At 44.2% G+C, this 25,617-nt stretch overlaps 3 protein-coding genes and 1 non-coding gene across 5 annotated transcripts; 3 read left to right on the forward strand and 1 right to left on the reverse strand.

The window, feature by feature from the left end:
* The first annotated feature begins 837 nt into the window (after nucleotides 1-837).
* LOC123070905 (factor of DNA methylation 2) lies at nucleotides 838-4,755 on the forward strand. 2 transcript variants are annotated; one of them, XM_044494315.1, is made up of 8 exons: nucleotides 838-1,056; nucleotides 1,252-1,439; nucleotides 1,796-1,950; nucleotides 2,810-2,992; nucleotides 3,111-3,326; nucleotides 3,418-3,677; nucleotides 4,026-4,077; nucleotides 4,330-4,755. In XM_044494315.1, the coding sequence occupies exons 2-7, from the start codon at nucleotides 1,265-1,267 to the stop codon at nucleotides 4,054-4,056; spliced, it is 1,020 nt and encodes a 339-aa protein (XP_044350250.1). In that variant the 5' UTR covers nucleotides 838-1,056; nucleotides 1,252-1,264; the 3' UTR covers nucleotides 4,057-4,077; nucleotides 4,330-4,755. The 2 variants fall into 2 exon arrangements, with proteins under 2 accessions (XP_044350250.1, XP_044350251.1); XM_044494316.1 differs by having other exon boundaries at nucleotides 2,813-2,992.
* A 3,084-nt stretch (nucleotides 4,756-7,839) lies between these two features.
* LOC123070907 (TLC domain-containing protein 4) lies at nucleotides 7,840-13,074 on the forward strand. The gene is made up of 9 exons (XM_044494318.1): nucleotides 7,840-8,024; nucleotides 9,481-9,644; nucleotides 10,847-10,935; nucleotides 11,024-11,159; nucleotides 11,253-11,327; nucleotides 11,437-11,558; nucleotides 11,652-11,727; nucleotides 12,366-12,425; nucleotides 12,515-13,074. The coding sequence occupies exons 2-9, from the start codon at nucleotides 9,507-9,509 to the stop codon at nucleotides 12,641-12,643; spliced, it is 825 nt and encodes a 274-aa protein (XP_044350253.1). The 5' UTR covers nucleotides 7,840-8,024; nucleotides 9,481-9,506; the 3' UTR covers nucleotides 12,644-13,074.
* A 76-nt stretch (nucleotides 13,075-13,150) lies between these two features.
* Nucleotides 13,151-15,477, reverse strand: LOC123070906 (uncharacterized protein At4g15545). Its single transcript, XM_044494317.1, has 9 exons — nucleotides 15,088-15,477; nucleotides 14,926-14,994; nucleotides 14,790-14,843; nucleotides 14,599-14,662; nucleotides 14,417-14,503; nucleotides 13,946-14,266; nucleotides 13,779-13,824; nucleotides 13,603-13,681; nucleotides 13,151-13,515 (listed from the first exon to the last, which is right to left on the reverse strand). The coding sequence occupies exons 1-9, from the start codon at nucleotides 15,400-15,402 to the stop codon at nucleotides 13,423-13,425; spliced, it is 1,128 nt and encodes a 375-aa protein (XP_044350252.1). The 5' UTR covers nucleotides 15,403-15,477; the 3' UTR covers nucleotides 13,151-13,422.
* A 503-nt stretch (nucleotides 15,478-15,980) lies between these two features.
* On the forward strand, nucleotides 15,981-16,052 carry TRNAD-GUC (transfer RNA aspartic acid (anticodon GUC)). Its single transcript has one exon. It is a non-coding gene; the product is annotated as a tRNA-Asp (tRNA).
* The last annotated feature ends 9,565 nt before the right edge of the window (nucleotides 16,053-25,617 follow it).

A 25,617-nucleotide genomic window follows, 5' to 3' on the forward strand; every position in this document is an offset into this window, starting at 1 on the left:
CCATGATGAAACAGCCAGTAGTCGCGCTGAGCGCTCCCCAAAAACCTTATCACCCTTCTCCCGTACAGTACTCAAAAGGTGCGGTCTCGGAGGCCTACTGTCCCGACGCGCGGTGCACGCCGCAAGCCGGGATGAGGGAGACGAAGTGAACAGGCAGCACGCGAAGAGGTTTTCAGCTCCCAGGTGACCTTTCGTATACCCGTAGTGCGTGGCAAAAATTAGACATCGGCTCGGCTCGTTCCCGCAACCCGCGGCGCGGCGAGGTGTGCGGCGGAGGAGGAGCGCGCGTGGATGTCCCTCTTGTTCTCATGCTCATACAAGTGGGGAAGGAGCCTCCCTTATAAAGAGGTCCAACTCCCTCTAAACTAGCAAGGTGGGACTAAACTTTAGTTCCACCTCTTACCTTGCACAAATGGGCTGCGTGGGCCTCTAGGATTTATTAGGAATTTCTGAAACTACTATTGGGCTAGGTCTAAATAGGAAAAAATTCCAACAGATGCTCTTAGGGCTTTGATGCTCTGTCTGGTCTCGTTTTCCTATCTTCCTCCCGAAGACAGGAAAAGCGATTTAGCTTTCCGCCGCCAGGAACTCATGCTCGGCCGCCATTCTCCGTCGACGACCTCGGTCGTCAGTGGTGAGGGGGTCATCGTATCCATGCGTGTGGATAGTTTTAGGCCAAAGTAGCTTAGTTCTTTGGGTTGTTCATCGTCTTTTTTTTTTGAGAAAAAAGAAGACAACATACGAGGCTGCCAGCTGTTTCTCCGACTGACATGTGGGTCCCCAACGAGCGCCACTTCCGGGAAGGCAGCGAGCCCTCACCCCACGTTTACACGCACGCGCTTCTCCCTCGCCTTTCCTTCCCCTCCTCTTCTCCGTCTCGAGGAGAGAGACGAGAACTCAACCCCGAGCAGAGAGTACCAAACGCACAATGCAGTGAGCAATCAATCATACTCCCTCCCTCCCGGCGCCGTAGAAGAAGCAAGATAAGAACCAGGAGCGTCCGTCCTTCCGGCGAAGCCGCGCGGCATCTCTCCACTAGGCTGATTTCCTCTCTTGGTACGGAAGCCCTAACCTTTTCCCCCCTCCATTGAAAAAATTGCAAGAACCTGCATTTCCCCCCTCTTTTCACTAGGAATCCTGGGGGTTCCCGCGTTTGGTCATTTACTGAAGCGAGACAGTCGATTTCCACTCTATCCAGTGGATAAAACTCGAATTAATCTTTGCCGTGGCACTATGCTCGTGCACCTGCAGACTATCGGCGCTCATGGCAGAGACCGGAGATGCAAGTGGTGACTGGCTTGCGCGCCTCTCTGGACTCGGTTCATATGTTTGCTCCAAGATGAACTACCACGAGAATTGCAGTCTTCAATACGCCGGCATCCACACCGCGCTTCACGGAGTCCTCGAAGAAAAGGAGAAGGTGGAGCAAGAATATAAGGGTAACCGCTGCTCTGTTTGCTTAGGATCATCCTCATATGTTGTTTGCGCTATAATAACGGATTTTGTTGGCTTTTTTAAGCACCATTTCTCTGAGGGCAACATTTTAATCCTAGCCATCAAATCGAACAGCCGACGTTGCTCCAATGATGTTTATTCCAATCAGTTATTTGTTATCTGAAGCCCCCAAATAGTTACCAGCCAATCCTACCGATCTGTAATTACTCGCATTGTTTAGAAATCTCCTGTCACACACGCAAACAAAACTGTGCATTGGTCGAAAGCGTGCATTGCACTTGCACTAGTGATAAGAAAGCCGTGGCATCATTCTTACCATCTTTGATAATATCATGGACAGCAAGGCTTCACCTTATCGCTGCGAAGGAGGAGCTCGTTAGAAGGAATGAAGAGCTGGAAGCAGAGATTCAATCTTTAAAGAGAAAGCTCCAAGCAAGTGAGGCAAGTGATACGCCGGCACAGGGAAGTGGTCGTGAGCATAACCAGTCTGGAAGGGTAAGTAAATACTTATCTGTGAATGTGATAATTCTAAGTCAATGTGTTCAGTGATCTGATTTCTTATCATACTAGGGATACTGTTTTACTGGTCTTTACTGCTTTGGAAGAATGTGATGCCATGAATGCTTATAGATCCTTTGCAAGATAGTTCTGCTCATCTAATTACAGCAACTATTTTGCAAAACAATTATTCTGCACATTTTGAGTTGCACTTTTATGCCTTGTTGGCTCCCTCGTGTGATCGTGTCTATGCTCTTTTAGAAGTGTTCTTCATTTTACTGATTGCAATTATCATCTTGTTGGATATTTATGTGAAGTACTGTAAAAAAATTGAGTGCATTTTGGGTCACTCATTGCTAGACTAGTATAATGAGTGGCCATTCTCGGAAGCGGATTTGTAGCACCCGGGTGCTCCACACCCCTATACGAACATTAAATTCAAAAAAAAAACCCCGAGAAATTTGGAAAAAATTCTGAGATTTTGGGATATCAAACCTGGGTTCCCGATCTGCTCCTGTGTGAAATTTCGTGAAAAATACCAGAAAATGTATTCGTGGCAAAAAAGACAAAAATTTCCTATGTATAGAAAAAAACTGGTTGGATAGATTTTTGTTCGGACAGTATTTCCTTCGCCATGGATACGTTTTCTGGTATTTTTTCATGAAATTTCACACGGGAGTAGATTGAGATACCAGGTTTGATATCCCCAAATTTCAGTTTTTTTTATTTTTTTGGTATTTTTTACATTTAATATTCGTATAGGGATGTGGAGCACCCAGGAGCTCCTGTGTATTTTCCGGCCATTCTCTTGCTTTTTCTATTCTGCCATACTTACCCCGCTACATCACAATAAAAGCAGGTGCAAATAACATCAGTGCAGAAAAGAAAACGGCAATCTGAGGGACATGCTGGTGAAGATGCTGAGGAGCATGAGGCTGCGGAAATTCTGTGTGTTATGAACAATCATGAACAAGGTTTGAGTGCTGAGCTTCGCGATGTTAGAGAAGAAACTTCAAATATCAACGCTGAGCTCATCAAGGTTCAGTCATATCCATAATCATTTTCACCCTCTTATCAATATTAGATACTACACGCATTCCTGTCAAACCATGCGGAAGATTACGAAATTAAAATTGACATTATAAGTTGATGTCCAGGGATTTCTTGATATGGGTGGTGTTGGTAGACAGAATATCACCGTAAAGTACATGGGGCAGTTGAGTGAGAGGCCATTCCTACTGGCATGCCTTCGGAAGTTTCTCTGCAAAGAAGCCGAGGCGGAAGCTTCTCGGCTGTGCAAATTTTGGCAGGAGCAGCTCATGAACCCAGACTGGTATCCCTTCAAGAGTGACACAATTGGAGGCATTTCTGAGGTATGCTGAGTTCTTGTGCAGACTATAGCTTATGGTCCACCGGTTCTTGGAGGTGACAAGTTATGTGCTACATCGCTACTTGTGTGATTAGGAGACTATTAATGACGATGACGTTAAACTACAAGAGCTGCGGGCTACGTGGGGGGAAGAGTCTTACAAGGCATTGGTGAAGGCTTTGGTGAATAGTTTCTTGGAGTTAAAGGAATGTGGCAAGCTGAGTGACAGAACCATTGTAGCCCAGCTTTGGAATTTCAAAGAGGACAGGAAGGCTACTCTCAGTGAGAGTGTTGAGTACGTGTGCAGCAAAGTGAAGAGCCTCAGCAACGAGAATGTCAGGACCTCGACTTGCGGGTACGTATGATTGTATAAGATTCAGTTTGTTAAGTGTACCTTTGCTAGAATCATACAGGCATGCAGCGCCAGCAGTCCTGATTCGATTGGAGCATTGAAATCATAGTTGTAGGTTTCTATATCTGTAATCAGCTTAATGAAACAAAAATCCTACTGGTCCAATGTATTTCAATGGCCTTTTTAAAGGCATGGTACAGAGACTTATTATATGGCCAAGAAAACAGACTTGGTTGGGTGTATATATACCGAGAAATGGACTTTATGATGCATGCAAACTTTGTTATAACTACTGTAGTACTTATGTGAATTCACACAAAAATTCATTAGAACTTGTTTCTGTATGTGCAGGAAAAGGGGCCGTGGTGGTGGACGAGCATGAAGACACTAACAAAAAGAATAGGTGCTGTACTTTGTACTTTTAAAGACGCTATTATGAGTCATCGTACCTTTTAAGAAAGTGTTTTTCTGTAGAAAAAATTATCCGAAGCTGAGTCCAGAAAGAACATTTCAACTGAAATTTTGGTGTCCACCTCATGGTAACCTCAGTAGCAATGCAGGCACAAGTGCCTTAGTTGATGCTGTTGTATGTTGCAGATAGATTGTCCCTGTCTACTGAATTATCACCATGCCAATTTTATTTTAAATTGCGCAGGGAACTTACTCAGGCTGTCAGTGTCTGGGTACAAAACATAGAAGCGCTAACTCATGGTGAAGAACTGAAGACTGAAGAACCTTTTTCTTATTTTGGCAAACAAAGACTGAAGAACCTGACCTTAGCAAGGAAGGAAGCCCGAAAAGAGCATATCGCAGAACAACGCTATGGTTGTTTCGATGTTTTCTTCTATCCGTTTCGAACCATCTAGAATGGCCTTGTACTCGGCATGTTTCGAATTTCATCTCAGCTTCGGTATCGTGTTAAGCTCTGAACTTACTATGGATTCACACCGATGGCTGAATGTCGGATGCATAACAGTAAACCTGAATAGCATATACTAGGATGTGCGTATCATTGGACGACTATTTGTTGCAAGCACGTGCTGTTTTTTCAGGGAAAACGTCGGGGTAGTTGCATGTTGCAGAAGTTGTGGTGTTTTCCTTTTCGCTGTAGTTTTGCCTGTCCCTGTCATGTTTTTTTAGATGAACACGGAGCAGATCGTCGTGTTTGTCAAAGTGGTTGGCGGAGTTTATTGCACAGATGCTATAAAAATGTTGCACCCCGAACTTCTGGGTATTCGGCTCTGATGGGAAATATCGACCCAACTAAGCAGTGGCCGGGGGAAATCCTCCTCGAGAAAACTAAGCAGTGGCCGCATTTTTTCTCATGAACAGCCCTGGTGATTGCCTTGCCCCCTGTCTTTCTAGTACAATTTACTGAAAACGACTAGCGATTGAAAATGACAGAGAGCTGATAGCATCCAATTCGTACAGGAGAGGTGTAGTTGCGCAAGTCAGAACTCCAATCAGATACCACGACAGAGGAAAGTGAGGCACATCTTCTCGAATCTCCAATGCTTTAGCTTGAAGCGAAGATCCTAACCAGGGAAGTTTACTGACGGAAGCCTACTGACTTATGTGTCCCCATGAAAAAGAAGACCCGAATGACACGCCGGCGGCAGCTCAGGAAAGTTATTCGAGCGAACTCCGTGTTCTGGGAGTGTACCCTCAAGAAGCTACTATCACTTTCGGACGCAGCTATTCTCAGCTCGACCTTATATGCTCCCTAATGAACAGTAAAATCGAAAAAATAATAAAAAAATCAAAAAATTCTAATTTTTTTATGTGCAAACTTTGACAAATGTTCTCGGTTCTTGGAAATTTTCATCCCGAAATAACATTTGTGGAGGTCGTGGTAAAAAAAAATCAACACTCCAAATATGCTATTTTTAAAAGCATTTTGGAGTGTTTTTTTTGCCATGACTTCCACGAATTTTATTTCAGGATTAAAATTTACAAGCGCTGAGAACATTTGTCAAAGTTAGCAACCAAAAAATTTCAGATTTTTTCAAATGGTTTTTCATTTATTTTTTCTGAATTTACTGTTCATCGAGAGTAGAAGGGGACTTTCGTTTTCAGTCATGCTAAAAATGGCATGTTAGCAGAAAAATTGTCAGGAATTTACTATGCTGTAGGAGAGTAATTGCCATGCATTTTCACGGATTTGCCATGATGCAACATGAAGAATTGTCAGTCAAAAAAGAAAATTTCCAACTTGTTTGGATTTGCCATGCTGGCAGAAGAAAAAAATCATGCTACATCTAAGGAAAACTGATTAAAACCATCATGCTCCAAAAACAGATTTTGTCATCCCAAATGTGTTCGCTCATACTGCCATCCTCTTGAGCGAACCGTTTAGTGTCGTCGGCTCGTAGTTTATCCAGAGGGGTGCACGTGAGCGAATAACTGACACGTGCCTCGCCAAAAAACAAACAAGCTGAGCTGCCGTCTTATCGTTAACAGAAAAAAGGCTTATGTGTTCACGGTGAGCCCTACCTTGAAAATGACCCTATCCATCTACCCGTGCCTCTAATATATTTTCGTACGATAGGTGTAGCATATTTCAATTTGAAGAATGTAATGATTTGCTATGACATTGCAGCCAATTCATAAATATTGATTGAGTGCATGGTGGAATGGTGCCAAGGAGGAATGTTGTAACCAATATAGATTGAGTGCCAATACCACATTTTTTAACCTTTAGAGACAGTGTTAGCCGCAGAGCATGTAAGTTCCAATTATTTCCAAATACACTATGAAGTCCGATTCTATGATTTCCCTCTATGAATGGACGACTAGATAGCCCATCTCTTGCAAGGCTTAATTTTACGGACTATAGTGGTTGTGAAGCTTTAATCTATAGGTCAGTTTTGCCCTATCTTTTTTCGAGATTTCAAATTTGAGTGCATGCCAATCCCCCAAAGTTTATGCGGGGATAGCTACTCACCCATTCAAAATCCTTCCTGTCCAACTTTGTTTGAGTCTTCGCTAAGGTGGAGTTGTGTCGTCTGATCTGGGCCATGGAGTAATTTTTTCCTTACGCATTTCTTCCTTATGTGGTTATGTTGGTCCCGCCTGATACTGGTCCCATAGGACAGGCATGTCGTGGTGGCCTCTAGATCTAGGTGATGGTGGCGGGAGTGAGGACTGGAGAAGGTAAAATGAGGAAACGACCATTGGGGACCTTCAGACCCGGTCATTGGCGGGGGAAGTCAATCTTTATGGATGTGCATGAAAAAAGTAGGTCATAGAGAGCTCGATAACTAGGCGGCGGGCAACGTCTAATTGATAGTAAGGGTGGCGGCCCACTGTAGAAGGAAAAAAAAAGAGCGAGGATGGCGGGTTTGTGGTAGAAAAAATCGGTGAACAAGGTGGTGATGGCATCCATCCATGGTGGGTGGTATGAAGCGAGTTATAGACCGGGAGGTGGCTCAGAGGAGGGTGAATTGAGGAATAGATATATATTTCAAGATTATACAAAGAAATTGTATGTCATCCATAAAATATTGTCTTTTTCATCAATTCAAGGGGGTATGGATGAAATGGCTAGGAGTATGCAACTTACAACTAAAAGGTTCTGGGTTCATCTAAGCTGAAGAGGAAGGGTCATGATAATGTTGTCGATGAGCTTGACAAACATATAATGAACAAAAAGACCACCCACTATTACAATCTGCCATACAATTCCACCCAACTATTAATATCGGCTTTGCAAAAGATCATCTGAATGTGCCCTAAAGTATTGTACATCTAAGTCACATGTCATTGATTTTATCCGGAGATCCGTGCGGGTATTAATGTGCCCTAGGCAGACCCTATTAATATTCCTCCTTCAACATCGAAAACCATTCTTACCCAGAAAAATAAAAACATCGAAAACCATTCTTGCCCCTTCAGCTCAGTTCTTTATATGAAAAATTATCATGATGCTAACTTATACTGATTTTAATTCCTAATTTAAAAAAAGACCATTCAATTACGGCCGTCTCATTTTTTTCATCACAGGTCATTTTTAATCTCCACTGACATTTTGATATTTGACGCCCCCCCTTGAAATGCATCTGCTACAACACTGCTTGCCCCCTCGGCCCAGCTCGAAATTATTTTTTCTCTCCCCCTCCCATGGCAGGGCATCCTAAATATAAATTGGCCATTTATAATCCCGTCAGGCCATCTCCCTCTCGCCCCCGTCATTCTCCTTTTCCTTTGTGGCTTGCGCAACGGGCGAGGCGAGGCGAGGCGTGGTGCCGGAGGAGGCGAAATATAGCCACCCTCTCCATCCAATCCACCCGGCCCCCGATTGCTTTGCACCGCCGGAACCTCGCCCTCCCGGCCGACCGCCGTAACCGCAAGGTACTAATGCCTTCTCCTCCCGCTCCCGCTCCCGCCTGCTCTGCCCGCCCGCCGTCTGTCGATTTTCCCCGCCGATCGATCATGTCCCGCCGCAAAAATCGTGGGGCGCGACGTGGTTCCGAGGTGCGTCCCGCTTTCGTCCCGGCCCCTGCTTCGGGATGCCACGTTCGGGATATGGCGAGGGTTGGGGGTCGGCCGTGGTCGCGTAGATGGTGTACGCCCTCTGTTTTCCGGTGGGCTTGATGGCTCCGATGATGGAGTTTTGGGCGTCGATCGCGTGCCCCCGCCGCCCCTGCGCAATGCGACGACGGGAGGTTTCGCCTGTTTCGCTCTCTCTCTCTCTCTCTCTCTCTCTCTCTCTCTCTCTCTCTCTCTCTCTCTCTCTCTCTCTCTCTCTCTCTCTCTCTCTCTCTCTCTCTCTCTCTCTCTCTCTCTCTCTCTCTCTCTCTCTCTCTCTCTCTCGCCGTTTCCTCGGATTTTTGGTTTCGGTTATTATCGGTCGCGCGCGGCGGCGTGCCTTCCTGGACTCGGGGCTGTTTCCTTTTGATCGCTCTGGTGTTTTCTTCCGGGCGACGGTGCGTGCCATTGTCGTCCGGGCATCGATTCCGTGCCCCAATTGGTCGCAACGTGCGGATGTTTTCCGCCGAGCTGGCGGTTTGAGTGACGCCGCAAAAGGTTGCCCCTCTTGCGCACCTTTTCTGACCCCCATCCCTTCTTGATTCCTTCGTGCGCTTTGTGCGTTGCCTTATTTAGTCAGGTTTATGGACGTACCTTCTCCGTGTTACTTATCCTCGAGTACTATTTTCGTGCGAGTTGTTGCGCGTGATTACAGGTGCCACACGCTGTTATGAGTTGTTTTGGATTCGATACATTCTCCAATATAGTACCTGAATTTTAGTGTTTAGAGGGATGGCTGTCAAGCATGCAATTAGCTGCTATCGTTTTGGATTCGTAGCTGGCTCCATGTTGACGGGGACCTCAACCATTATCTTACTTAAACTGTGGCTCTAGCAATTGTTAATAGGATCCATTCATTGGCTTCGGCAGTACGCTGTTGCTTTATTCACAGCTTCCAGTCTTTCAGTATAGAGTATAGAGTATAGACTCAATCTCTGGTGCATGCTTCTGCTTGCTATTTTATTCTAGTGAAAGTGACACATGACAGGGATTGATTATTTATTTGGCTTCAGTGTCGCATTTTAAGACATGGATGGCTTCTTCATGTGGTCGGGTTCGTCTACTTTACCATTATGCATTCAAGTGACAGTTGGGTGTTGTACTTCATGGAAGATTATTCCGAGTACTGTTTAGCAATGACCCATATCTTGGTTGTTCTTCTACGGTCAACTGGATGTCACACAAAAACTATTTTTAATCTTAGCGTGGACATTTTATAATTCTGGCTTCTCTATTGCTCAAAATGTACCTTGTTATGTGACTTTGTCTCTTTCATCAGGTTGCTGAGTCAAGATATAGGAATTGATGGATCTGTCCACAACCTCTGTTATGGCGGCTAAGGCCTACTCGTACAAAGCAGAGTCACTGGTTAAGGAATACCTTCTTGCAGATGCATATGTTTCGTACACTGCTATGCTTGGTGGGATCCTGATGTGCAAGATGGTATTATTTGCTCCCCTCTTATTTGTTGACATTTATGATCATGTCACCTGTGAATTTAGTGATGCTCACATGATTCATGTATTTAGATGGAAGAAACAAATAGATGTTAGTTTTTGCATTTTTGCTTAACTTCACTATGTGAAAATTGTGGACTACCGAACACCATTTGTACTATATACTCCCTCCGTTCCTAAATATAAGTATTTGTAGAGATTTCACTACGGACTACATACGGAGCAAAATGAGTGAATGTAAACTTTAAATGCATCTATATACATCCGTATGTGCTTCATAGTGGATTCTCTACAAAGACTTATATTTAGGAACGGAGGGAGTATATGGCTATTAGTATAAGCAGGTTTCTGTAAAGATCTAATGTAGGATATGCAAATTCTCAGTTTAGCCTGAGAGGCTGAGATCTAATTAGGAATATGTCGATGGCTACCCACCACATCCGATCCTAATCCGCGTATGCATCTGAAATCAGTTGAAGTTATGTAAGTTTTAAACTCACATGCAAGCTGTGATGAATTTTCAGATTAGAGTCATGAAATAGATTTAAAAGTTTGTTTTGCTTGTAACGTTTTTGTTTTTGTTTAGTATGAGCAGTTAAGTTCTTCAGTAAAATTTGGATACTCAATACAAGATTTTCAAAACCAAGCATGTTACAGTTTAGCTAACAAAAATCAACCTAATCCTATCAATATAATAACCATTTTTTAATCAATATTTGGCTACCATGGGAAACAGAAGTTGAATCAAAATGTATATATGTTTTTAATCTGTATTATACAGGTTGACCTCAGTGTATTTCCATATATATGTAATATTGCAATAATTTCCTTTTATTTGCCCTTTGTGTGTGCCTGTGTATGCCAGGATCCCTTACAATACCTTGTGTACCATCTGTATCCTTTAGGCAATAGTGGTATGTGTATGTAGTAAGTTATTAACTATTCTGCGATGTAAAAAAGTAGATAGCAGCATGCAGATGATAATCATCAGTTCTACCATTGTTTTCAGAGTTTGACTTTTCAAAACCCTTTGCACTCACTCACTCACACTACCACCTATGAGTTTCTCTTGTTTTATTTTACATTTATGTTAACCCTGAAATTCTTGCATGGAACAAGTTATGATTGATCTCAGTGTACCAGAACTCTAGTTACTTTCTTGGCTACAAATTCCCTTTTGGTTTGCAGGTCTATGACATCACACACTTAGTCAGCTCATTCTTCTACAAGTGTTATGCTTCTCTTACAAAAGCCCAAAAGCTTGAGTGGAACAACAGGTGAAGCCTTCTGTCTGCAAAATTTATGTCCAATTTCACCCTGTGCTTATTGACATATCTACTTAGACCGATCTTTTACCTATTCTAGGGGCATCTCCACTGTCCATGCAATTTTCATCACATTCATGTCAGTGTACCTAGTATTCTTCTCCGACCTATACTCTGATAAGCTGGATGGACCAGTAACTTTCCGGAGTTCAAACCTCTCTAATATTACACTAGCGGTAAAGTACTACTATTTTGTTCCCATTCAAGAAATGCCTATGTTGGCATGCATTTTCTATTTGCCTCATATCGGCCTAATTTCATTTGTCCAGGTATCTGTTGGGTACTTCATCACTGACATTGCTATGATATTTTGGGTTTATCCTTCCCTAGGTGGAATGGAGTATGTAAGTGCCCTTATGTGATATTTCTTCCTTGACACACGTTAATATTCATTGTATTTGTTCAATTGTCGTTGCTGCATTTTTGTATTCACTATGGGTTGACCATTGCCAGGTTCTTCATCACTTCCTGTCACTTGTTTCCATAGTCTATTCTGTGAATTCTGGGGAAGGCCAGTTGTATACATACATGGTTCTCATCTCTGAAGGAACCACACCTGGAATTAACCTCCGCTGGTATTTGCTTTGATTCAATGAATGCACAATATTTCTGGGTCATTATTGTTATTTCATTCGGTCTGATCTTTCCGGTTACCTTCTGTTATGAAGGTATCTTGATACTGCTGGACTGAAAAGATCCAAGGCCTATGTTGTGAACGGTAGCTTTATGGTTGTTGCATGGCTGGTAAGTGGAAGTTTCTACAAAGTAGTTATAGGATTCACGGTATTTCACGCAACTGATCACAAGTTAATTAGTCTTCACTCTTCAGTATGCCTCAATGTGTGCATACATGAATGAACATTTCAAATTGTATAGCCAGATCAAAACAATTATTTTGTTATGTGAATTTGCTTCAAGCTAAGGTTTGTCTACTCCTTTATACACTCTATTCCACTATGCCCTTTTTAAAATTACAGCTAGTGGAATACCTCAAGCTTCTTTATAATAGATGAAGTCTTTTATTGTGTTTGTGTTCTTCATAACTCACATCGGACATTTGCTAACTCGTCTTGGGGACTGGGATACAGTATTAGCAATTGGTCTTGTGATTTTAGAGAAACTTATCGTACAAGTTGAAATATTAATGCTATTGTACCCCCAGATGTTTCTGTGCCGAGGCCATACTGTAATTTAGTTTAACAATGCTCTCTTCAGTAGGTTTTCCCTAGGTTGTTTGGCTTTGTCTTCGGTTTCTGTTTCTTGCTAGGCCCTTGGTGTGTAACTGTTTCTGCTTCCGTTTTTTTTTCTTTTGGCTTGCTTTACTTTGGTCTTGTTTTACCACAATTTTCTCTCTAACGTAGTCAACCATTTGTGTAATACAGGTGGCACGGATAATTCTATTCATCTACTTGTTCTACCACATCTACTTCCACTATGATGACGTAATTCCTACTTGTGTGACAGCATGTAACTATGTGACAAATATCACATCGATGACTCTGAAACTAAATTTGATCTGAATTATTGACAGGTGATGCAGATGCGGACCTTCAGCCGCGTTCTGATATTTGGCGTGCCCACAATACTACTCATCATGAACACGATATGGTTTGCAAAGATCTTGAGAGGCCTTAAAAAGACGCTAACTAAGAGGGAGTGAGGAGGAGAAGAATAGCAGATGCAAGCTCATGGCAGCCCATCTACAAAAACATCATCCTGCCTTACAGTCACATAAAATTACATATACTCCCCGAGTAAAACTAGATAGTGCGACTCGCAGCACAAGCTAAAACCCCATGTACATAATCCAGAAGTATGCTTGAGCACGGCCTCAAATTTTCCACGGATATTCTCCGTCTTGTACATATACCGGTCTGGATATTGCTTAGGAAGCTTCAAACTGCGTGTGCATTGGGTGCTTCTAAGCCTCCGTCGACCACTGACACTGAGATAGTCGTTGGTCATCAAAAGTGACCTTTGAAAGGTTGAAATCTGGCATCTGCTTCTAGTTACGACTTACGACTCTGAATGTGAAGACGGTATTCTTCTTGACTTTCAGAATCTGAATTGTAGTGGTTCGTTCTCTTATCATTGCAAGTAAACCCTGTTCAATCTTGGTGCGTGGCTCTGTAGCCAACTGCTTGTGATCACTACCATGTGTGACGCACATGACCCCCTTTGATCTGTTTTCCATTTATAGTGCAAAAAAGTGTCTGATTACAACAAGGAGCGTAAAGCACAACCTGTCTGGAACGCAGGAGAGCTGCTCCAGGGGTTTATGTTTGACGCGTGCAGTTCTTCGTATGATAAAGAAATGATGATTATTCTTTTCTTTTGCGATGAGCAGATGATTATTCTGCATACAAAGTGCACATAACTTTCACTTGCTGCATTGCATTCAGCTCATGATCAGCTGTGGTATATATTGGTGTGTGTGTGTTACGTGAGGCTGCGGCTAAGTAGGCCCTGAAATGAGAGGAGGAGGTCCTTGTTTTCTGCGCCGAAGATCTGGTCCGCCTTCTCGAGGGTCTCCTGCACCACCACACCAATATAGTACACCTCAAGATCTGTATCCGAAAGAAACCACGGATCCAGCTGGAAACTGAAAGTGAGGGTTACCTCTTGGGATTGCCTGTGAGCGTTCAGCTCCTTGATGTTGGCGAGGAAAGCAGCAAACTGTTCGTATGACAGACGGCTCCTGCGGATGAAGCAAAAAAAAAAAAGAGAGGAGGGAAATAAGTTGTTGCCATGCCATGTTTTTCTGTCAAAACAAATCGAGAGGTACCGAGTGGTACCTTGCTTGACGGAAGAACTCCTTGCCATCTATCCTTGTCGTGCGTCCTGAAAAAACCCCAGAAGAACAACGTCCTTATGTGTGGAGAAAATGAAGAACAATCTCCAGATGAACGAGCTGAATGCTGAACTCCTGGAACAAAAAAAAGAAGAACGTTCGTTCGAGTACCTGAGACTGAGTGCCCACGAGGGGGTGAATTGGCCGCAGAGGACATCTTGCTGGAGGGGAGCCACGCCGACATCGCCATGTGGCCTTCGAGCCGCGGGGAACTGGCGGTGCCGGCGCCGCTGCTGCCGGACGACAGCTTCGGCGACACGGCCGTGGAGTACCGTCTAGGGGACGAGGCGCGGGACGCCAGCTTCGGGGACACGGCGGTGGAGTATCTCCTGGTGGAGGCCGCGGAGGAGGACCTCTGCTTCGGCGACGGGTCGGCCATGAGGCGCGGGGTCATGTGCGTGATGGTGAGCTTCTGCTCGAACGGCCTTGCCACTGTCAACGTGCACACAAGAGAAGTACCGTATAGCTGTTCAGAACTCTGTCGTTGTGCTTCACTGCAGATAATATTATAGTAGAATGTTGTTGATCGTAACTACTCCCTCCGTTTCAAAATAGATGTATTTTGGAACGGAGGTAGCGTACCTTCCTGGTTTACGCTTTCGGCTTCGGAAGATCCGTCGGCTCGTGTGGTGGATGCAGGAGCAGGATTATTGCTCGCGGACGCGTCGTCTTCGGGGAGGTCGATGGGCACAGATGGAACACAATGAGCTGCTAGAGATGAAAATTGTCCACGAGGGAGAGCAGTGATCATGATGTATATATACCTCTCCAGGAACTTGCTTTGGCGACCGACTGCTCACATGTTCTGATGTCGACTGTCTCCTGACTCTGCAGAGAAGGACACATCATGACTAATACTAGCAATACATACATACACTGTCACTGATCTTCGGTTACAGAGCACGGCAACAGAGGCCATTGCCTGGCAGAAACGGGGGACAGAGGAGGAACTTACTGAAGAATTATCGTCCCCCAGTGACTGCATCAGGTGCCTCTTGAATGTCTCCAGCTGCAAGTGTGATCGCAGAAAAGTTAGTAGTAAACGCGAGCACAACAGCCGTGTGATCGCAGACGATCACAAATGGCGTCACCTTGGCGAGGTCCCTGGCCAGCTTCCTGGACGTCTGGACGAGCGAGTCCCTCTCCTTCACCAGCTTAGCCTACGCGACAAGAAGAAGAAGACCAACGACAAAATCTCAGCACCAGCTGGCAACCGGCAAAACCGAAGCGGCGAGGCGATCGGGGTCACGTACGTTGTCTTCGAGGACGACGCGGAGGCGGGCGTCGGCGTCGTGGAGGGCCTGGTCGAGCGCGCCGGCCCTGTCGGCGAGCTCCGCGGCGAGGCGGTCCTTGTCGGCCAGCTTCTGGCGGAGGCGCGCGGCCTCGTGCTCCAGGCGGGAGGCGCGCGCGGCCACGGCCACGGCGGTGATCTTGCGGGCCACCTCCAGCTGGTCGTACGGGTCCGGCGGCAGCGCGGCCACGATGGCCTCGGACAGCCCGGCGCCCTCGGCGGGGGGTGGAGGCGCCGGCGCGGCCGGGGCGGCGTGGGCGCCGGGAGTCTGCGTCATCGAGCGACTGGGGGTGGAATGGAGTGCCGGACGTGGTGGTGGTAGTGGTGGTGAGATCCGAAGCGGGGAGGAGGAGGTTATCGGGGGGCGGGAAGGAAGGAATGTGGTGCTGCTGCTAGTGGAGGTGGCGATCGAGGAGAGGAGCGCGGCCGTCGCTTTGCGTTTGAATATGCATCTTGCACGTCGAGTTCCGTCTTGGCTCTTGGAAAGCGCCAGCCACGTCCCATCCGGGGAAGATACGAAAAATCCCTTCGAAACAGCTAGATATCATATCTTCCCGTACGTTTAGTATTTCCGCTCTCGATGAAGGCTCGGTACGTGCCGGCGCTGGATGTACTGCTGGTCGCTCCCGAAAGGCACCGACGACCGTGGCCACCACGAGGTTCCTGCCGCCGGTGAGGCTCGCTCTTGGCTCTTGAGCGTCCGGGCATGCCATTCATGGAGACACTGCTGCAGCTGGTCCCAACTGGCAACAGGCATGGCACGGGTAGGAGTATGTATGTACAGTACACCGAACCAAAGCCGAGTTAGAGATTGATTTCTATAGAGTGTCTGGAATTGACGATTTGAACAATTCAGTCGTTGTAGTATAGTGGTAAGTATTCCCGCCTGTCACGCGGGTGACCCGGGTTCGATCCCCGGCAACGGCGTTAGTTTTTTCGCTTGATGGCGAGTTCCTTGTATCCAGTTTTTTGTCCGCTCGGTCGATGTGGGCTCATCGCTCATTGGGCCATACGCTGGAGCCCGGGTACTCCTTATGTGAGACTTCCTCATAAAAATTTCCCAAAACCTGAATTTGTCTTTTTGCTATATAAAAATTTCCCCTAAAAAAACTATATAAAACCCCTATTATGGATCGAAGGGAGTATGTTTTAAAATGTGGGGCCTAGCAAAGGAGAAATCACCACAACGACGTCTTGCGAACGTCGAGTGTCGCTTTTCTTCTTTGTTGACCCGGGTTCGATCCCCGGCAACGGCGTTAGTTTTTTCGCTTGATGGCGAGTTCCTTGTATCCAGTTTTTTGTCCGCTCGGTCGATGTGGGCTCATCGCTCATTGGGCCATACGCTGGAGCCCGGGTACTCCTTATGTGAGACTTCCTCATAAAAATTTCCCAAAACCTGAATTTGTCTTTTTGCTATATAAAAATTTCCCCTAAAAAAACTATATAAAACCCCTATTATGGATCGAAGGGAGTATGTTTTAAAATGTGGGGCCTAGCAAAGGAGAAATCACCACAACGACGTCTTGCGAACGTCGAGTGTCGCTTTTCTTCTTTGTTAGTAGGATTTATTAAGGCAAATCATTAGCAACACAAAAGCTACGAGAAAATAGGATTTGTTGCACACAAAAAAGGGTGGGAATATGCCAAGGAGTAGGTTCACCTGCAACCTCTTACGGGTGGGATCTCAATATAAGTATGATAAATAAAATAAAGTACTTTGCAAGTGATAAGCGGACAATTGTAGCCAAAAAGCCATGCAACTTATGAACAACATGTTTTATGAATGATTCATGTGAGGTTGAACGTAAAGACCAACGGCAACCAACAAACAAAGTGGCATATGTGCAACATATTTTACGAAGGATCTACGAAGGTCTTCTGGCACCCTACATGGCTTTGAATATCCGCAAATACAACCATGAAAAGAAACGTATGTGTAACCACATTAACAAATTTATGTGCGTACATTCATAACTATGGCAGAGATATACGCACAAGTACACAATTGCAGGCATGGTAGTCAAACATGAACATGATAACAAACATGGATATTTCCGTGTGAGAAAGGTCAAACACAATGACCCCAAAATTATCCTTAGCCAGGACATTGAAGTTAAGGAAGTGTGTGCTACAGCTCACCTAAAAATGTGTGTCCATTAATTTCCTGCCCCATGTCTAGTTATGATGGCTTTCTCTAAGAAAATAGTGTGAAATGGGGGGGGGGGGGACACGTGGCCCTCGGTTTTCCAACGAATCCTCTATCTACATGCAGCCTTAGGGCTGGGCATAAAAAAGGAATCAAAAACCGAACCGAAGCCAAAATAAATAAACTGAATTCACCAGCTTTTGAGTTAGGAATAGAAAATTTGGTTTCTAGATCTGGCTACCCGATTTAGTAAATCCGATTTGGTTCTATAGCCCCGGTTAGCCGTAAAACTGAAGAATCCCGTGTGTGCCCACATGAGCGGGCTTTCAGCTTGTTGATCGTATAGGACTTGAGGCCCAATACTCCAATAGACCTAGTCCATCCCCAAATATGAATTCGATCTAGAAGTAATTAGGAAAGCTATTGTTAAAATGATCATCGAAGATGAGCATCCCTTTGCTCATACGAAAAGGTTGAGTTTTGGAAAATGGTGGCAAAGGCTTGTTCACGTTTCTCTGTGCCCTCTAGAAGGACCACCACTAGAGATGTTGTATGCATATATTTTGGAGAGAAGCCAAGCTCTGTTTTTCCATGAAATCATGTGGAAGAGTGTGCCTCGCAACTGTTTGTTGGACTTCTCAAGAACAAGATAGCTACATGGTAGTCACAACACATTTTATTGATGGTGATTGGAAACTACACAAGAAGGTTATTAGTTTATTCCTAGTAAAGGTCATAAGGGAGAATATAATGAGAAACCCTTAGAGAAAATGCTTGATGGAGTGGGGTATTGACAAGGTTATGACAATAACAATTGATAATCATAGTGCCAATGATGGTGGTGTAACTTACATCTGAAAGAAAATGAGCAAATCAAAAGAAACATTGCTAATGGTAATTCTCCACATGAGGTGTGTTACCCATATTATTAATTTGATCGTTTCTGGTGGACTTAAAGACTCAAATGAGTCAATTAAGCATGTGCGTGGTGCAGTAAGGTTTATCAGAAATGGGAGCTCTAGGTTGACGAAATAAAAAAACCATTGAACTAGAGAAGGTGGACAGCAAGGTATTCTTGAACCTAGACATCTGCACTATATGCAATTCAACAACCTTATATTGAAAGCTGCAATCACTTATGAACAAGTATTTGTAAGGTATGAGGAAGAAGACGCTTTGTATTTAGTTGATCTAAACAATGAGGAAGGTCCCAGACCTTCGGTTAAAATGATTGGGAGAATGCTAAGAAGATGGCATAATTTCTTGGGCATTTTTATGGTGTCACTCTTAGTGTTTCCTCCACACTTCATGTGACTGCCAACGAATTCTTTCACGAGATTGGTGAAGTTAATATGTTGCTGGAAGGATGGGCCAATAGTGAAGATCCTTTGCATAAGGCAATGGCAAAGCGAGTGCAAGATAAGTATTATAAGTATTGGGGACAGTGGCACGAGAAGAGGGACTATATTGAGAGTGAGAACGGGGAGGGGAAAGGGAAGACAAAAATGAAGATGAGAACATGAACTTGCTCATATTTATTGTGGGTGTTCTTGATCAAAGATACTAGTTACACAAAGTTGGCCATTGTTGAAATGTTTGGCAAAGGAAAAGCACCCAAAGTTTGGGATGCGGTGAATGCTTGTTTGAAAGTGCAACTAATCCCTGGGTGGTTTTGGTAATTCATAACAACATATAGATCATTAAACTAATATCCTTTCAACTTGATTATTTCATAAAGTTCAATGATTGGCATGGCATGGACTAGAGATGTGGACCCCTCAAAATGCTAAGGACAAATATTGGCAAAAGCTCAAGACTCTTCATTTCTATTTTAGTGATCCAAGATAACATTGAGTCCATAGGAAAAGCCAATACTATTAAAAGGGGATGAGGTGTTGCTTAATGGTCTACTTGCTAAAAATGCTTAGTGATATGCTCCAAAGCCCTCAACCACTTTCTCTATTCCAAATACCCCCTCTGATTCTATTTACTCTATGCATAACTCTTGACCCGCATACCAAGGAGGGCACTGGTTTGATTTTTCTAGACTAATTTGCCCCTGCGCAACAATGCTCCGCATGAGTATCGGGGGTAGGTATGCATGCAATGGTTGGCTGGTCCTCCTCCTTTTTCGCTACACTTGGCTCCGCAGCACGCCCAGCCCGCATGAGCCAATGTATGCCGTTTCGCTACTGCCTCTTTTCTTGGAAACTGACACAATTAATTAGAGCAGAAGCGGATGGGGCGGGGCACAAAAGGAAACCAACTTTAGGAATCAGCAACGCGCAGACTAATACGAGAAAACTGAGAAAAAGTTATACGGGAAGTAAAAAAAGAATCAGAGGGACTATGTCCTAAACCTAAAGTCAAACTCGGCCCCACCGATTTGATTCATCCGGCGCCACCGAGTTCACTTGACATAGCCATAGCCAGAAACCCTAATCAGTTCGGAGTCATCGATAGGGATCTCGGTCTCACCGAGATGGGATTGCAAACTCTCAGTTTTCCCTTCGTAATGTTTCGGTATCACCGAAAGGAGTGATCGGTCCCACCGAGTTCGCAGTCCAAACTCTCTGTTTCCCTTTAGTAACGTTTCGGTATCACCGAAAGGAGCGATCGGTCCCATCGAGTTTGCCTGACTAACTCTCTGTTAGCTTACTGCTGAAATCGGTCTCACCGAGTTCACGTAATCGGTCAAACCGAGATGAGGTTTGCCCTAACCCTAGCTCACGGTCCTACCGAGTTGATCATGTCGGTCCCACCGAAAAGCCTAACGTTCACATTTTGAACTGAATCGGTCTCACCGAGTTCACTTATTCAGTCTGGCCGAGTTGGCTCAAATATGTGTAACGGTTAGTTTTTGTGTGGAGGCTATATATACCCCTCCACCCTCCTCTCCTTTTATGAGAGAGCCATCCGAACGTGCCTACACTTCCAGCATACATTTTCTGAGAGAGAACCACCTACTCATGTGTTGAGACCAAGACATTCCAATCCAACCACAAGAATCTTGATCTCTAGCCTTCCCCAAGTTGCTTTCCAGTAAAATCATCTTTCCACCGTAGCCAAATCTGTGAGAGAGAGTTGAGTGTTGGGGAGACTATCATTTGAAGCACAAGAGCAAGGAGTTCATCATCAATACGCCATCTATTACCTTTTGGAGAGTGGTGTCTCCTAGATTGGTTAGGTGTCACTTGGGAGCCTCCGTCAAGATTGTGGAGTTGAACTCAGGAGTTTGTAAGGGCAAGGAGATCGCCTACTTCGTGAGCGATGGCCATGGTGGGATAGACAAGGTTGCTTCTTCGTGGACCCTTCATGGGTGGAGCCCTCCATGGACTCGCGCAACCGTTACTGTTCGTGGGTTGAAGTCTCCATCAACGTGGATGTACGATAGCACCACCTATCGGAACCACCCAAAAAATCTCCGCGTCTACATTGCGTTTGCCTTTCCAAACTCCTCCCTTACCTTCATATGCAATGTTTTACATTCTGCTGCTATACTCTTAGAATTGCATGTGTAGGTTGATTGCTTGACTTATGCTAAGTTGCTAAAATCTGCCAAGACTTAAAATTGGGAAAAGGCTAGATTTTTATTTGGTCAAGTAGTCTAATTCCCCCCTCCCTTCTAGACCTACTTTCAATCCTACAAGTGCTTTCAGAGCTTTGGTCTCCATTTGCCTTGATTTCCATAGCTTTGGTGATCATAGCCTTGGTTTCACAATCTAGGAGAGTATGACGTCTAGCGAGGGAAATTACCACCATAGAGGTCGTTACTTTGATGGTACTAATTTCGCTAGTTGGAAGCATAATATGAAAATGCATATTCTTGGACATAAACCTACCGTTTGGGCTATTGTGTGTATTGGCTTGCAAGGTAAATTCTTCGATGGAAGAGAACCGAATCATAAAGCAACCACAGAAGAATTGAAGATGCTGCAATACAATGCTCAAGCTTGCGGTATCCTCTTCAACAGATTGTGCCCCGAAGAATTCAACAAAATCAGCCGCCTTGAGAATGCAAAGGAAATTTGGGATACTTTGATCGATACGCACGAAGGTACCAAGTCCGTCAAGGAATCCAAATTGGATGTGCTTCAAAGTCAACTTGACAAGTTCAAAATGAAGGATGGCGAAGGTGTTGCTGAAATGTACTCTAGGCTTTCTCTCACCACAAATGAGATTGTTGGCTTAGGAAGTGAAGAGATGATCGACAGATTCATCATCAAGAAGATCCTAAGAGCCTTGGATGGAAAATATGATACCATGTGCACTTTGATCCAAATGATGCCAAATTGTAAAGATCTCAAGCCAACGGAAGTCATTGGTAGAATCGTTTCTCATGAGATGCACTCCACAACAAGTCTAGTGGCACTTACAAAGCTTCATGTGATGCTCCTACATCATCAAGTGGGAAACAAGTCTTCAATGAAGAATTGAGCCTAATGGTGAAGAACTTCAACAAGTTCTACAAGAGTAGAAGCAAAGAGAGAAGTCACAATTCAAGGTCCTACAATGAAAAAAGATCTTCTAGTCATGATCGCAATTGCTACAATTGTGGAAGACTCGGGCACTACTCTAGTGATTGTACGACTCCCTACAAAAGAAGAGAAGACTCACCTAAAAGAAGAAGCAAAAGAGAGGAATCACCACCTAGATAAAGAAGGAGTAGAGATGATCGTTATGAACAAAGACCGTCTTGCAGAAGCAATGATTCAGAAAGGAAGGACAAGTCATCAAAGAGATACACAAGATGAAGACGTCAAGCTCATGTTGGTGAATGGGTATCCGACTCCGACTCCGACAACTACTCTGAGAGAAGCTATCACTCCAACTCCGAATATACTAAAGATGAAGGTGTTGCCGGTCTTGAACTTGTGTCATCCAACTCCTACGACATATGTGATTGACCAAATGAAGGGATTGGAAGATGCTTCATGGATAAAGGCCCCAAGGTATCACACCCCGAGTATGTTGATTTCAATAGTGATGAAGATGATTTGCTAGGTGATGATGATTTACTTGTTGACAACTCTAGTGATGAAAACTATGATGAAATTTATATTAATCATGCTAACCAAGATAAAACGAATGACAATGATAAGGAGATTGAGCGTCTAACTAAAGAACTAAGCACTCTTAAGTTAGCTCATGAAACTATCTTAGAGGATCATCGAGAGCTTTTAAAGACTCATGAGAAGCTAAACTTTGAAAAGCTCAATCTAGAGCAAGAGCATGGGTTCTTAAAATCTATCAATGATGATCTTTGTAAGAAGAGTTCTTATTACATTGCCAAGTGTTTACTCTTGTTTACTTACATGCCACAAGTAAAATCTAGCAACAAGAGCAAGAAAGACTCTTCTTCTAGTAGTAACAATAATCATGTTAAATCCAATATTGTTGCTTCTAGTAGTTCTCTTTATTCCACTAATGATTCTCTTAGCCAAGTTATACTTGAGCAAGAAAACAGTTTATTAAAGGGAATTATAGAGAAAGGTGTTTACAAGAGCCTTACCGGAAGTAAGCAATTCAAGGAAATTGTACGCAAGCAAGGAAGGCACCAGAAGAATCAAGGTGTTGGTTTTGAATGCAAGTTCAATGCCAATGGGGTTGAGTGGGAAGAAGATCAATACCCCAAGACAAAGTTTGTTCCTCAACAAGATAAGTATGATCCCACTTCTTTCCAAGGAACACAAGCTCAAGACGATCTTCCACCACAAGACCACAAGCTAAAAGGCAAGGACAAGCTTCAAGAGGAGATTGATGCATTTGAAGAAGCTCCTAAGGCCTTGGTCAAGTGGGTTCCCAAGACTACATCAAGTTCTACTCCATCAAGTACTACTACAACTCCAAGGATTCCCATCAAGATGATGTGGATCCCGAAGAAGAACTAGAGAGTTCCTGAGGGTGACTCCACCAATAAAACTTCACTCATATTATTTTGGCAAGGACAAGTGCAATCAACTTCCACATCTTGCACTAGTTCAAGGAGTCGCAAACCCTCTTGTTGGTAAGACAAGGGACAAGGTAAACTAGTGCTTTCATGGACAACATCATGTGTGAATTTCACTCTATGTCCATGGATATCCTTGTGTGTTCCTTGTGGGACTAACCCATGTAGTTATTGAAAGTGCAACTCACTCCAATGGATTGCTCCAAATGATCTACATTATCATTGAGCGTCTACATCTTCAACGCCTACATGAAGTCATCATCGACAAAACCCAAGGTTAGTTCATCCCTGTTAGGGGGGATATGACATCTAGGGGGAGCTTTGCTCTAAGAATTGAGTTAAAGCAACTCTAATGGTGTGAACACAACAATGCTTTATGTAAAAGTGGTAACCCCACTTGTGCATAAATGATGAGTATAGCCTATGATCAAATGTTCTCATTTGACTCCTAAGTCAATATACTCATATATAGATGACCTAATCACCGTCAATTGCTTGATATATGCTAGAGTGTTTGTGCATGCTTTGCCACATATTTCTTTTGCTATCTTGTTGTGTGAGCATGTTGGTTGCATATTTTTCCCATTCGAGGACATCCATTTGTTGCTTTGTTTGTTTGGCTTTTCTTTTTGCCAAATGGATGGACAAGAATGCCTAAGAACTCCCTCTAGCTATCTATGCCTTTTCTCATCTCAAACTCTATTCATTCTACATCACAAAGTTTGAACAAGTCGAATTCGTACCCTCCAGGTGAGGAGCACTCGGAGTCACTGATACGTCAGGGGCTTAATTTCCAAAACTTCTTAGTGCATTTCGGTCTAACTGATCCATTCCATTTGGTCATACTGAGTTCATTAAGTCGATCTAGGTTTTAATCTTGGTGCAACCGATTTGAACCCTTCGGTCACACCGAGTTGTAACAACCGCTTGTGATTCTGCATCTCGGTGCCACTGAGTCGTTCCACTCGGTCACACCGACAGAGTCTGGATATATATACCCACGGGCTGAAAATTTGGAAATTCCTCCAAACGCTTCACCCGCACCTGTCCAGCTCTGCCAACTCGAGGTCTCTGGATCGTCTCCTCATCGCCCGCGACCTCCTCCCGCTGGTTTTCACCTCCGCCAACGGGAATCTTCACCGCCATTGCCGTCGTAGTGTGTTCATCACCAAGTTAGGGTATGAACTCATCTATTTGTGCTTTCCTTACTCTGATTCCTAGCACAAAGATCAATGCCCATATTCTTTCCACGATTGAGACAACTCTATCCACTGCAAAATCCGTTTAGATTAGATTTGATTCAAAAATTTAGGTTTAGGTTTCCGCTGAACTCATCTCGGATCGACCGATATTAGGATTTCGGTCTCACCAATTTGGCTTAGGCCATAGCACAAGTATTTTTCGGTTTGGCCGAAACATACCAATCGGTGTGACCGAGTTCATTTCTCTGTGAAACCCTAGCAACTCAGGGTCACCGGACTGCATCTCGGTCTGACCGATCTTGCATGTTTAGACTCCACAGCTGCTTCGGTGTCACCGAGTTGGTAATATCAGTAGCTCCGAAATGCTTTATGTAGAGAACTAAAACTAAGTTTTTGACTCATTTGTTTTGCAAAAAGGTTGTGCTTTGTGATACTCATCTACTCCATCTCAACCTATCTATTCACAGGGTCAGTTTTCAGTGTCAGAGATCACTACAAAAAAAATACACTTCCGTGATGATACGTGTTTGTCACAGTAGGTCGTGTTTTTTGTCATGCATGTACATCCATGATGATTTTATGACAGAATCAAGATAGTCATACTTGTGCTTTCGTAGAAGTGTTCCATGACATTACCAAAATTATCATCATGAAAGTGTCCACTTCCATGACGATAAATCGCGCGTCACAGAAGTGCTTTCGTCAAGGGTGACCAACATGTGGCATCCACTCTAACGGAATGCTGTTAAGCTATCGAGTCGGGTTTTGGATCCGATAACCCGTTAACAGCCCCGACCAATGGGAAATTTCCACGTGTAAAATTCTTATTGGCCGGACGAAACACGTGTCAGCTCGTTAGTGGGTCAGATAGGCACCTATGATATGTCGACATGTGCCATGGCCCACCACTGGCCCAGTTAGCTTACAAAGCCGACCTCTTTGACTTGGTCAAAAGTTAACGGGTTGGCCCATGAAAAGCCTGTTAACGGTCTCTTCGCAAATAGCCCATTTTACGGCCCGGTAACTCATGACCCGTTAGGCCCTAAAGGAAATCGGTCCAAAAACGTCATGTGGGCCATTGAATATAACACCAGCCCATTTCACTTTTGGCCCATGTATGGCCCATGACGTCTTTTGGCCCATATGAGGCCTTTGTATCTTTAGGCCCTTTAGAGGCCCACGGTGACTCTAGCC

The sequence above is a fragment of the Triticum aestivum genome, chromosome 3B (genome assembly GCF_018294505.1).
Source record: "Triticum aestivum cultivar Chinese Spring chromosome 3B, IWGSC CS RefSeq v2.1, whole genome shotgun sequence".
Classification (NCBI taxonomy): domain Eukaryota; kingdom Viridiplantae; phylum Streptophyta; class Magnoliopsida; order Poales; family Poaceae; genus Triticum; species Triticum aestivum.